Here is a 13,396-nt window from a genome sequence, read left to right on the forward strand (position 1 = left end):
GCTTTGCAGAGCAGGGAAAGAAATGGAGATAGCAGGGAGAATATGATAGAGAAGTGCCACTGACACTCTCTGTCATCCTTGAAGAGTGCAGCAGTTAATTACACAGTTTAATTTCCCCTTTCCCAGATGCTTCAGGTCAGAGTTCAGGAAGCAGCTCTCTGGGGGACTGCTCTCCAGGGTGTTGGATGCACTCACTGAACAAGTCTATTGGTCCAGGGAGAAGACTCAATATTGGAACAGAAATCAGATCCATTTTAATGCCTCACTACTTTAAAAGGATTAACTAGTGCAGAAAATTATTGGCTCTCCAAAAGAATTCAAGAACACATTTAAAAAGGAAACACAGAAAGTGTTATCATTTGCATGTGATCATTCAGGCTACTTTGAAAAGAACGACGGGGTTTTTGAACAGAGAATACAGATTGAGGGAAATATTATAATCTTGGTTCATCTGAAAGAAAAATAGATGACAGACTTTTCTGGGGATTTAAGCCTGTAATGTATGACAGTATTACAAGGTAAAAGAAAAAACTACAATATATTTTCCGAAGACAAGTTGGGCACTGCTGAGCAAGCCTAGGTTAACACAACCTTTTTATCATGACACTATTATTTCATTTTAAAATAGATAGGATGACCATAGGATGGTCATTCAGTGTTAAAATTTAAAAATGCCATTTTTTTCTCAACCATAACACCAACATTAGCTAGTATTGTTTCTCTCTTGATTTTAAGTAGACTCTGATATCTGTAAATATTAATAAGTGCTGAGTCTACTCCAGGGTAGCAGTGAGCTGGAGTCCAACCTGGGAGACAGTGGGTTACTGATACACGTTTGCCATATTGTGACTAACTACCCAGCAGAAGTAGTCAGCCAAGTAAACAAAATGCCGTTCCATCAGAGAATGAGGAAAATAAGTGCAATGAAAAGGGAAAACAGCTGGACAGGACAAAATTCACCCAACAAACTACTATACCACCCAGACCAGGTTGTATACTATAACCCCACACCTGTCCTCTCGCTGGACAGGTGAACCTACATTTAAAAGTGTGGGTTGACAAGCTTGTGGAGCAGACCAGTTCCAGACATCAACAACAGGTAACACACAACAAAATAGAGCAATACAGAACTAACATAGCAATAAATACTGTACTTTACAGTATATATACATGTCCTATGACTGGCCACAAAGGCTATGTGACAAGGTCCTGGCACAGTCCTTCCTTACAAACATATTTTAAATTTCCCATTGGCCTTTACCAATTATGACCTCCTAGTAATCCCCCTCTATGAACTGGCTTCATCACTCCACTCTGCTTCCCACTGAGAGCTGGTGTGTGGTGAGCGTTCTGGCGCACTCCGGCTGCCATCACATCATCCAGGTGGGGCTGCACACTGGTGGTGGATGAGAGTCCCCATTACCTGAAAAGCGCTTTGAGTGGAGTGTCCAGAAAAGTGCAATATAAGTGTAAGCAATTATTATTATTAATTATTATTATTATTATTAATATTATTATTAACTGTGTATAATGAGGAAGGTAACAATTTTGCCTTTCAAGAATCCCATGCACAGCAAATCCCATAAGCAGTTTATGAGTTCAGAAAACATTACTTGTTTAAGTTAGACTAAACTCTAAAACTGCTGCACTAAAAAAGCAAATAACACATATACAACAATTCCATAAAATATCCACTGTCCACTGTAATTTAACTCCAGACTATCTATACTGTAAGTCCTCATATTAAATGAAAAGCAGCAATTCTTCACTTGTCTGATAAACTTTATCTTTTAGGAGCAGTGAGCCTTTTCTGGTTAGGCAGTAAATAAGCAGGTTTCAAAGGGAGCGTGAACTCTTGAATCTAAATCTTCGTTAATCCAGCAAGAGGTTATTCGCAGATAGACATCACAAACCTGTGAATATTTTTATTCTGTCTGAGCTCCTGACATTATCGCCCACAATCATCTCTTGTCCTGTGAATTCTAGTATCCACAAACACGTTATCTCCTGCAATAAAATGTGCCAGCCCTATAAAGAGCAAGATACTAAACAAATATGACACCGGCCAATTACAATTCTAATGACAAACAAAGACAACACAGTGGGGAATGACTATCATGAATAAGCATTCTTAAGTCCCCGAGCATGAATTTTTAAAACAGATCTCCTGTTTCTTGCTAACTGTGTTGTCACTTTGGGTCTGACTTCTTCAGTCTTTTTTTAACACTACAGTTGTATTCCAAGACAGCGCCTTTGGCAGAAGCAGCATGACCCTGAAGCCTGATCTGGTCAGATCCCAGTGGATCCGAGGTCAGATCCCAGGGGCCTGGTCAGTGCTGAGATGGGGGATTTCCATGCAAAATCCAGAGGCTGCAGGACGTGATGTTGATGGACCAGAAGGTAGAGCTCTATTCACTATTCAGCTTCATTAGGGCAACCTTCATCACTAATGATTTAACATGGTCCCAGCATGTTAGAAAGCACAACCGCACCTTTACTTCCTCAGACAGTTGAAAAAATTGGTATATCGTATATATACTGTACATAATTGGTACCATTTTACAACTTGCTGTCTCAGGAAGCCTGGAAGTAGTACTAAGGATACAAGTCATTCTGGTTCGCCACTTTTTCCCCCCCTTCCCTCTGGTGAGAGTTATAGGAGCATAAAGGCATGAACCTCCAGATTCAGAGACTTTTCCCACAAGCTGTCAGATTACTGAATTCTACCCCTACCACTGGCTCACACTGATGTTTTTTTTCTTGAGTTGCAAGTTATTTAACTTGTTGTTGCTGCTGCTGTTCTGTGTTTATGTTTTTGGTGATTCCTTTAATGTCTTTGAATTGGAGCACACATGCAAATAAGAATTTAATTGCACTTGTGCATACAACAATAAGCTGAACTGAACCTCAAATTGATGCCACAGTATGGTACTGTACCTGGGGACACTGTGTTGTAAGAGGTGCCGTCCTTCAGAAACACATATTAAATCAGTGTCCAGAATACCTGGTGACTGAAGATCCTATGACATTGTAAGAGCAGGGGTGTTAATGCTGGCTTCCTTGTTAAATTCCACTTTGGACTCAAACAGTCTAGCTCTTTCCATTAATTCAGTGGGTGAAGTAATTCCACCCATTTCTACACTTGATCTGCTGTGCAGTGGCTGCAGACACAGAATGGCTGAATCAAGTCATGCAGGTGGTGTCATGACAGTAATCCCTCCTCTTAAGGGCGCTCCAGCTCTTTCACATTTTAGATGATTATGTGCACCTGCCCCCAATCCTGCCCCTCCTTATTTAAGCCAGACGCTCGCACTATTCTGGGCTCAGCATTGGGAGATGGATGCCTGGAGGCCCGCCTACCAGCGGGTCCAAGAGAGACCTGACGGCACAGGCTTCACCGCGGTGTCCTGACCATCTGGGTCCAGGGCTTGGAGAGCCTTGTCTTGTGTTTGTTTTGGATAGATCACCCGGCTCTGGACTTCTCCCTGGATTACCCCCTGGACTCCTCTGGTCTCGTTCGCCCCTGCACCCCCCGAGCACCAGCTCACCATCGTCACGCCCCCCTGTTCGTCAACCTGCCCAGTTCCTCGTCGTCTCCTCCCCGTGTCTGTTTCACTTACTTCCCGGATTATACTGTCTGCATAGGGTCCTGACCAACGCATCGCTACAGGTGGGGCTGCACCTCAGCAGTGGATGAATTGGGTCCCCTCCTGTATGTGTAAAGCTCTTTAGGGTCCATTGTGAAGCACTACATAAAAACAAGTCCTGATAATTATATTAGCATCCTATCCCTGAACTGAGTTATTATTGGGTACAGTATATACTATTTCCATAGTTGGTTTTCCTTAATAGCTACAGTACCTTTCAGAAATATTTTTTATACATTATCTTGAGTCCTCTTACTGCAGTTTTCTAAATTCCTGCCACATTTGTAAGAAAATAAGTAATAAAGGACAGCCTTAATCTCTCCTGTGACAAAACACTTCAAATGAACACACTTCTGTCATGCACCCTTTGTATCATTCTAATGGAGCAAGAACTAATAAAATCTACTGGTTCTGTTTTTCACTCGGTTTTACCCCTATTAAGGTTTTCGTACTCGATTAATTTCAAATATGGCTTTAAATGAAATAATTTCAGACTGTACATGTGCCTGAGCAGGAGGATGTGACAAGGCAGAGTCTTTGGTCAACAATTGCTGCATAGTTGAATAAGGATTTAAAACCAAATGATTGGAGGACTGGAACTACTGACCCATTCAGACAAAAGTTAAAATTAGATAGAGAGCTAATTACAGGACTCGATAGTCTAAAAACACGTGTTTCCCATGTTAATGACCGCTACCATTTCCTTTTGATAACATTCACTGCCATTTAATTGTGATTACTGCAATACAGACATATACATAAAATACAGCCCTAATTCAGGGCTTTTTATTTTTTGCTCTCATTAAAAAGAAACACTTGTAAGCAGTCCTCTCCAGATCTCCACTCTGCATTTACAGTCTCACCACAGTGTCTGAGCCTGGCTGTCTCCATGCTCCATCACTGCAAGTCAGACAGTCACAGCACACTTCCTCTCCAAGGGCTGCTCTTGTGGCATGTGTGCTCAGAAGAAGGCCACTAACGTGCCAATTAGAGCCTCAGATTCAGGTGTTTGATATGTACCTGTGTGCCCCCCCTTCCTCCCCCTTCCAGAGCCACTGGGGCCTCACAGGGGAGGTGTAGGAGTGCTGCTCAGCACAGTGTCACCTGCGATCGCCACAGCCTCCTACACTGCTAAGTGTGACACATTCAGCCCCAGCCACATGCTCTGTCTGGGCACTCAAGTGCTCACAAGAGAAAAACTCTTGCTTGGAAGCAACATACAGCAATTAGCCGACGACTTTTACATCAGAAACACCTGCCGCAGAGGTGACTCACAGACAGACAGTCTCCTTTTATGCCAGAATGGAGCACAGCAATTTGGGCAGGGTGACACACAAGGAGTCGGTAGCAAAGCCCAGACCTGAACCTGCAACCACCTGATAGTAATCACTTTGTCCCTAGCCCACCCAACCTTCTTCAGCTTGAACCTACAGAATATTTGTATGGCATTTGTACGTGGCACAGGAACTTGTGGATAAACAGTATTAAAATTCTTATTGCCATAATTGGAGCTGAAATTGTAACGCATGTATCCACTCTGTGAAGTGAAGTTTGAATGCATTTGAGAAAGTACCGTTAAAAAGAAAATATAATTTCTAAGCAAAATACAATTGTAGAAAAATAACCGACTGATTTAATCAAACAGAAGGACAGAGATACAGAACAGCCTATAACTAAAAAGTAACATTCAGGACAGCAGGACAAATACGTAAAAAAGTTCAACAGCAACGTAAACATGGCAAGTTGTTTCACTGCACACAGCATCAACACAGTGCTCCTGTGCTGCAGTTCTTAGGTTTGAGTGTTTGATGTGCTTAATTACTGTCATAAGCCAAGGCTTATACATATCTACCATTATCAACATTCAGTTTACACTGATTTGTAAATTGAAGGTTGAGTCTTAACTGCCAGCTGAGTTTAAGTATTAGTGTTTGTTTAAAGGGTGCCGTGAATAAATTTCTTTCAATGACTCCAGCAGCTGTGCATCATCTTCACTGCAACACTGATCGTGACTCTGAGCTGGTATCTACACGGTTTCAGAAAAAAAGCCCTCCTTAGATTTCCTCAATATACTATATGTTAGATTTAATCTCTCTGGGTGAGCCCACACACTTGAAAAAGTTAATATACTCAGATAACCCCATCTAGTATTGCATGCTGGGTGTTTGCACAGAATAAAGCTGTTTTTAACACAAGATGAACTAAACCAACGCACTTCACAAAAACAAAGATGTGTCCAAATGAATAATTAAGAATTTTATTTTAAAATGGACCTGAGCCATGTCCTCGCCAACTGGATAATGAAAAAAATGTAAATTAGTCTCTGGGGTTTTATGTGTTTCTTGTATTCTTCTGTAAAGTTAATAAAAAAAGTCTTTTGGGTATTTTTCACTTTTTCTTACCATAAATACCAATTACCTTTTCCGCAAATACAGTATGTAGACATAGTTCAATACATGAGTGTTAAATGAAAAATATTTTCTTGGTATCAGGAGAGACAGAAGAGTGTGTGTACAGTCTCAGATTATTTTTATTCCATTAATCTGGCCTAAAGGACAGATTTAATGTACTTTGAACCAATTGAATGTGTGTCACCAGTGCATGTAGAAACAGCAAAGGGTATTTTATTAACGAAGCCTTCTGTATGTTGCGCAGTGCTGGGCTTCCTGCTTGTGTGAGCCAGTGGCCAGCGTGCCAGACCTGTGAACACATTCAGCTGATGCACAGGGCCGTAACTCTCCTGTCAGCACAGCAGAACAGCAGCAACAGCTACTGTACACAGTATCCCCTCACAGTGATTTACAAAACAGCAGCATTTTAATGCATTTTTTCTTAAAGAATGAAAGTTATTTTGTGTGGTATAAGAAGAGTGGGATCACTAAATGTAGCAAAAAAAATGTTTTTTTCCAGACAGATGGAAAGATGAACCACACACGGAGCATATATATATATAAAAAAAACAATTTACAGTATTTGAAATAAGAAAATTGCAGTCTAAAAAACATTACAGAGCACATGGAATACATGAGATCAGAGACAAATAATTGATTTTCATAGCGATATTTTAACATTTAAGCTAAGGTTCTAAATAAATGAAAACTTCAAGCAATTTCCTAAATGAGCTTAGAAGCACTAAATTAGTATTCAAGGCTTACGCACAGATGAGATCTGGATTAATTTTAGTTTTGAATATGAAAGAGCTGGTAAATTGTCTAAATATATCTTAGAGCTATTCTGTAATTTGCATGAAACATTCTGGTTCTAGTAATTAGTACCCCATAAATGTCTGTTAAATGGATACACTAAGAGATAGCCCTATTTAGTAAGAGTAATAAATACTGAATTTAAAATTGTTTCTTGTTATTTTATGGTGTCTTTCCAGCAAGCAACACTAATTCAGTGCAATATGACTTGATACAATAAATAATATTCCATGCCCAAACATGCCTGTGCTACAGAGCTGTGGAAGTGATCCACGCATTATTTCAAGTAGTAGCAAACCCTGCCATATACTGTATAAAGAACAACAAAGGTGAACTTCAAATATGTAGGAGAGCACGCACATGAAAGAGTAGCATTTACATAGCAAGCAGCATAATCCCGTGAGGTAGTTAATAAAGGAAGGGTGAAATTGTTTCATCCACTTATGCTAAATTGGAATACGAATATTATTCAGAAGAAACCCTGAAAATGGGATGCTTATTAAACAACAGCTCTAAATTATGCAGATGGTGAATAACAAATTAAATCACAGATCACTATGCAAATGAAAATGCTTTGTTCACAACGGGCGAAAATTCTGTAGTGTCGCCGATCAGAGTTGGCATTTGAAATCTGACACTCAGTTTTCAGTAAAAAGACCATAATTAGTTCTATCCTCTCAAGATGCCAAAAACGTTACTCTAAAAAATGTAAACTAAGCTCTGATCCTTGTCTGAACAGTTATATAACTTCTGAAATGCTGCTTCTCCAGTTTCATGGTTTTGTGTTTTTATCCTTGTTAAAAAGAAAGATTGATATTTTTAAGAAGCTCAACCTGGACTTTCAGGTCAGTATTGTCTCAGTGTTATTATGACGAACACAGAGGGGTATCTTTGTTCCTAACAAAGGCAGGTGTCTATAAGCCCACACTGCAGCATGTGGGTGACCAGTTAGCGAAGCACAAGCCGAGTGGGATGTCTTTAATGTGGATGTGTCTGTGGACGGGACGAACACTATACCAGAGGCCGTGAGCACTTCACACTAATCTCTGACATGACAGAAGTGATAGACAAGCTGCTCTAAGAAAAAAACCCAGATAATTTTCTGATAATTCTTTCTAACTAATCGCTATTTAAACATCCGGCCAAATAAAACATTATACATTTCTACAACATGGTTTCCATTATTATTATTTTGATGCTACTTTTCTTCTGCACTTTTCCTAGGAGGCTGTCTGCCCCTTGAAGAGAAATCACAGATGGGGTGGAGGATTCATTCATGGCTGAGCTACAGGCCAGAGGGCACCGCTGTTTGTGAGAGCTGTCTTCATTTATCAGGCATTAGTCATTTTTCATAACAGGCTTAATTGAAAATGCAGGATCTGAGGAAAGTACTGATACTGGACATGTGTTCTCTTCTGCGAAAGACTGCTTTGAAAGTTGTATGAATTGCACATACAGGTACTGTACAGTATGTATTTTCTGAACCTTTTTTGTCTGGAGAGGAGGAGTTGCAGAAGAAGCGAAGCCCGTGGAGGGACAGTGCCTGTGGCAGAGGAAGAGAATGTCCTGTTAACTCTGATGTTCACCTTGTTCCTCTTAAGTTCCTCTTAACTGCTCGAAACTATCAAGAGGGGCACAGTACCTCTGTCGCTACAGTCCATGTAGTGCCTGGAGTAGAGGAATCTGCCCCCAGAAGGGGTGAAAAAGACACGAGAGTCCAAAACCTACAGACTCCAGTCGCTGACAAGCCACGGTGTTAAAAACAGCGATGCTGTAATTTCTAGAATAAATAAATGTCCACAATTCTGTGACACAGTGCTGACAAACACACAATTCTCAAATGCAATGTTTAAACAGCTCACTCTGACTCTTCCTTCAATTAAGAAAGCAGTGTTTTTTTACATAATTATCTAATCTAATAATTATCTAACTAATAAGGTATTGTATTTATGCTTTGGGATATCTTTTTACAGGCATTTCCCTGTTCAAAAAGGCTATAAGTCACCCAAAATCTCACAACAGGGGGGCACAGGATACATGAAGTGTGTGCCCTCTCATGGACAGTTGTGTTTGCCACAGTTTAATTTTCATCCCAGTTTCATTACTGCACAGTGCAGGCTTCAGCATACAGCTGTCTGCAAAGGCCAGCTTACTTTATTATCAGCACTCGTTTTCATTTTATTTAAAAGGTTCGCTAAGGTATCTTCAAAACAGAAACAAAGAAACAAAAAAAGCACTGTCGCTATCACAGCTGCACTGGTATTTATAGTACTACATTGTTTAATTGGTTTATGAAGTATGGGGATACTGATGCTGGATATATTTCATCAAGGATAATAATCCAGACATGCTCATATACATGTAAATGTCTAAACATGGTGTACAGTTGCCTTGCAGTCTGTTTGGGCTCAGTACACCGGAGGAGGAGAGAGGTTTTTCCCCATTAATTTCTCAGTAGGCTTCTTTAGGTCCCATAAGCCTAAAACACTAAATGTGCCAGAATGTGAAAAAAATATATACTGAAAATAAAGCAATAATCAATTTTCTTTCCTTTTTTTACCTTTGTGGATCTTATCTTCATGAAAATAGGCAGGTTCCCCACTGTATCTGATGGAACGTAACCTTTCTATAACACGCTCTGTCTTTTCATCCTTGCAGCAGGAGTCCTTGAATGACAAGCCAGTGGCTTCGGGAGATATTTGAATCTGATAATGCTCAAAGCTTTACTGAAGCTCACACTCATATTGCTGTACTATTGTGACCTTTGCAGTAATCCATTATAATTAGAATGATTGCGTTTCAGTGCCTGGCCTAGATCTGGCCACAATTAAAGTGACTACACCGAGAGGAGCTGACATGAAGGACTAATCAGGGTTATTTAAAGGAGTAGGACAATTCAGAGCATCCCCTCTTGGGACCTCTGAGGTGAGGGTTATTTGTTTTGCAATAATAAAGGATTCAGGGTTACAGGTTCTGCCATGACAAATCAGGAGTACATTGCTAGCTTGTTTATTTTTCTTCTCCAGGTGTTTTGGAGCCTAAATAGACCAAAGATGAGTTAAATGCCAAAAAGGCCCAGCTTTGTCAAGACATTTAATATAAAAACACCACAAATGGAAAAAGGAAAAAGGAAGAGGCAGGGAGAAGTGTACTTAATGATAAAGAGATATTATTACGCAATACAATACAATAAAATTTGCATCTTTTTTTTTGCTTCTTAGATAATTATTTATAAAATAAGAAGCTAAATCCACTAATGCAGGGCTTTTTATGTTTCATGAGCTATTGTTACCAGTACAGTAAATATGTTCCTACAGTATTATTCTAAACTCTTAAAATTCTAAGAGTTCAAGCTCCTTCAGTTCTTTACCCCCTGTTTACACTCTGTCAGCGCAGCAAGCACGGCACTATATACTGATGACATCACAGCGGTGCTGGCTCTGCAGAGCCACACAAACCTCCACCACTGATAGATAACTGCAATATGAAACCGGATATCAGAAACGTGTCTTTATAGATCTCCTTCCCGCTATTAATAGAGTCAGTAAATCTCTGGCTTATGTCAACCCCAATGGAAAAATCCCATGGCTCATCCTCTGGGGTTCCTGTGCACTATCTTTTTGTATTTTCTTATCCCCCACGGAGAATTGACAGAGGTAAGAATAGATGGGCTTGTAATTTCCTGCGACGCTTACCTTGTAAAGGAAAGGAGCATGTCCTAGTTTCAACAGTGCAATTTTATTGGTAACGTTGTCAGAGATGCGGGCCTGAATCAGGTCGTCCACTGTTCCATACCGAACATCAACCACCGCTGCCTGGCAACACAGAAAAAGAAAAGGGCGCACAAGGAGGAACGGGTTATAATGAGTCATCGAACGTATCCATTAAAGAGGCGGTGTCACACGACTGAGTCTATTTACACACACACACACACAGAGAACTTGTGGCTAATTGTACCACTATCAGTTCATTTCACACACTGTGTTTATTGAAATTTGACTGCCCTCTTAGTGTGCTATACGCTGCATATTGCTTGTTATCAGTGTTGTCGCTAATCAATGGGTAACTGCTACTCTCACAACCCCCACTTCCCCCCAGCACAGACTCACAAAAAAACAACAAAAATGGAAAATGAGAAACTACTGTCAAGACAAACAAATATTTAACGGCTGTAATTACAATAGGAGAGTCTGGATGTGACTTACACTGCATTACCTGAGTGCAATTAATTTTTCAAAAGACCTCAGGGTAAATAAAATGGAATACATGTGAAGAAAGTACAGCTACTTTGACCCTAGAGACCAGGGGAGTGTGAGATTTATCACTGTTGTCACTGTTTGTAACATAAGAAACTCATCTGTTACACTCAACAGAACAGACACAAACCTGGACTACTGTGTTATTCGCTCTGCAAAAGGAGGTGATCTAAACAGGAAGCAAGCTCACTGGAACACTACCAAATTCAACACGCCCCCTCGGTGCTGGCCATGAGATGTACAAGTATATTCCATTCATACTATATACTACTGTACATAACATTAGTATTAATACTGGTAGAAATATTTTTTTAAACAAGATTGATTATATACAGTAGGGGACTCAAGGGCACACATTGTTGCAATGCAGATCCATTGGCTTGTGTGTGCAGAGTGGGAACATGGAGCCGAATTCCAGGTTTGCACATTAAAGAGCATCTAAAGATATCAGACCCACAGAAGCACAGGCTGGAATGGAGAGGTGGGAGTGTGCGGTACGGTACCAGCATGTACTGCATCTCACAGTCTTGCAGGTGAAGATAAGGAATCTACTCAGGAGCTGGGTTCAAGGACTAGCAGGGGCACTTGATCCCCATTCAGAGCTCCTTGGTTGTGAAAATCTTTAGGTTAGTGTCTAATACGGTGCCAATCCACTTCACTCCTAAAGCAAATTCCACTTAACAGATCCTCTGGAACAGAATTAATCTTGTCAAACACATGCATGAAAGCACATTACTATACAGTAAGCATGACTAGCAAGCAACAGTAGGGGTTCATTATTGTGCAGGTAGAGGAGGGGGATACATTAGTTCGAGGCAATAAAAAAGCAAATAAAAATCAAAACTTCAACACAATGTAGAAGGTGCCAGTCAAATTAAATGCTAATGGCCACACCAAGCCTGTTAGAGTGAAATCGCTGCAATGGGCATCTTCTATACATCCACAACAATACAACAGCAACGACATCAACAAATATATTTTTACACATCCATAATCGCTCTGTGTGAGCATCTGGTCTTGGCACCAGACTCTTTTTTCCTGTTCTGACAGAATCATGTCAAAGCATCCCTCCATCAGCAGAAAGCAAGCCAGTTCCTATCCTGAAACGATAGGGCACCAGACAGGACACACCCTGAATGGGATGCCAGTTCATCCCAGAGTTCACAGATGACACAGAGGACAAGTCAGAAGCACCAGCTAGCAGAGCTGATATGTCTTTAGGAGATGGGAGAAATCAGAGCACCTGGAGAAAACCCACAGAGACACGGAGAGCATGCACACCTCCGTGTTGCCATTTATGGCAATTTAAAGCACCAAAAAGCCGTCTGTATAATGGAAAACCTTTTACCACCACAAGTGTCTGACAAACACACGTTATCAGTGAAGGACCCATAAAAAGATCAGTTATTGATAAATTATAAACAGACTATGCTGCCATGCAATTAATCATGGATATGACCACCTGACTCTAGGTTATTTAAATACTAATAATAATTTCGTAGAACATAACATCTGCAGACAAGTACCGTCTTCATGAACTGGAGTTGAAAAGAGATCATATATGAATTTACACTCTAAAACCCCATTTTATTAGATCGCATGTGACCACTACACCTTCTTCTGCTGCCTGCAGGCCTTCCTTTGCTAACAGCTGGCTGCAGTCCACGTGCAGGACAGCCCAGGCACTTTTCAGACTCTTGTCACTGGGCTTTAGTAAAGACACAGATCATAACGTCTATAAATAGAATAGGTGCGACGTGAGGACCTTAATCATCTTGATAAATTATCCCTACATCTGCACCTCACCCTTCTCCTTCTTTTGTTATTAGCTAAATCATAGCATGGCAAACTCAACATCTAAAATTAATGGCTCCTCATTCCACATAGATGCACTGCTGTGGGACCTAATTTCCAAGAAATTATCTGATCAAAGTACCACTGATTACCCTGGGGGTGTTTAAGAAGCAACACTGACCACTAAAGAAGTTAGGGCATTAAGAGATGAACGAGCCTTTATTTGCCTGTATCTGGTTTTATTACCGTCTGCACAGTAAGTGCTTACTAGGCCTCATGTCAGAACTCCTCTTCATTTATAGGTATTAATGGTTCCAGTTATGCGGATTTATCTCAATTATTGCTTTCTATGAAGTTTTAACTACTTCTGCAAATCATCTGGTTCTCCTTTGCTTTTATTGATGTTGCTCAGCGTGGTTATTGCACAGAATGCCCTGCCAACCCTTCTCCCACAAAATGTTTGGATTCCCACACAAAAATACCCCCCCGATGTCTG

The 13,396-nt window shown here is 40.5% G+C and overlaps 1 protein-coding gene across 1 annotated transcript in view; it reads right to left on the reverse strand.

Moving 5' to 3' along the window:
• Positions 1–13,396, reverse strand: part of naaladl2 (N-acetylated alpha-linked acidic dipeptidase like 2) — a 259,632-nt gene that overhangs the window by 127,016 nt on the left and 119,220 nt on the right. The window contains exon 4 of the mRNA XM_088913972.1: positions 10,546–10,665. Within this exon, the coding sequence (XP_088770098.1) occupies positions 10,546–10,665 (120 nt within the window). The remainder of the gene's footprint in view (positions 1–10,545; positions 10,666–13,396) is intronic.

The sequence above is a fragment of the Atractosteus spatula genome, chromosome 4 (assembly GCF_055471065.1).
Source record: "Atractosteus spatula isolate fAtrSpa1 chromosome 4, fAtrSpa1.hap1, whole genome shotgun sequence".
NCBI lineage: Eukaryota > Metazoa > Chordata > Actinopteri > Semionotiformes > Lepisosteidae > Atractosteus > Atractosteus spatula.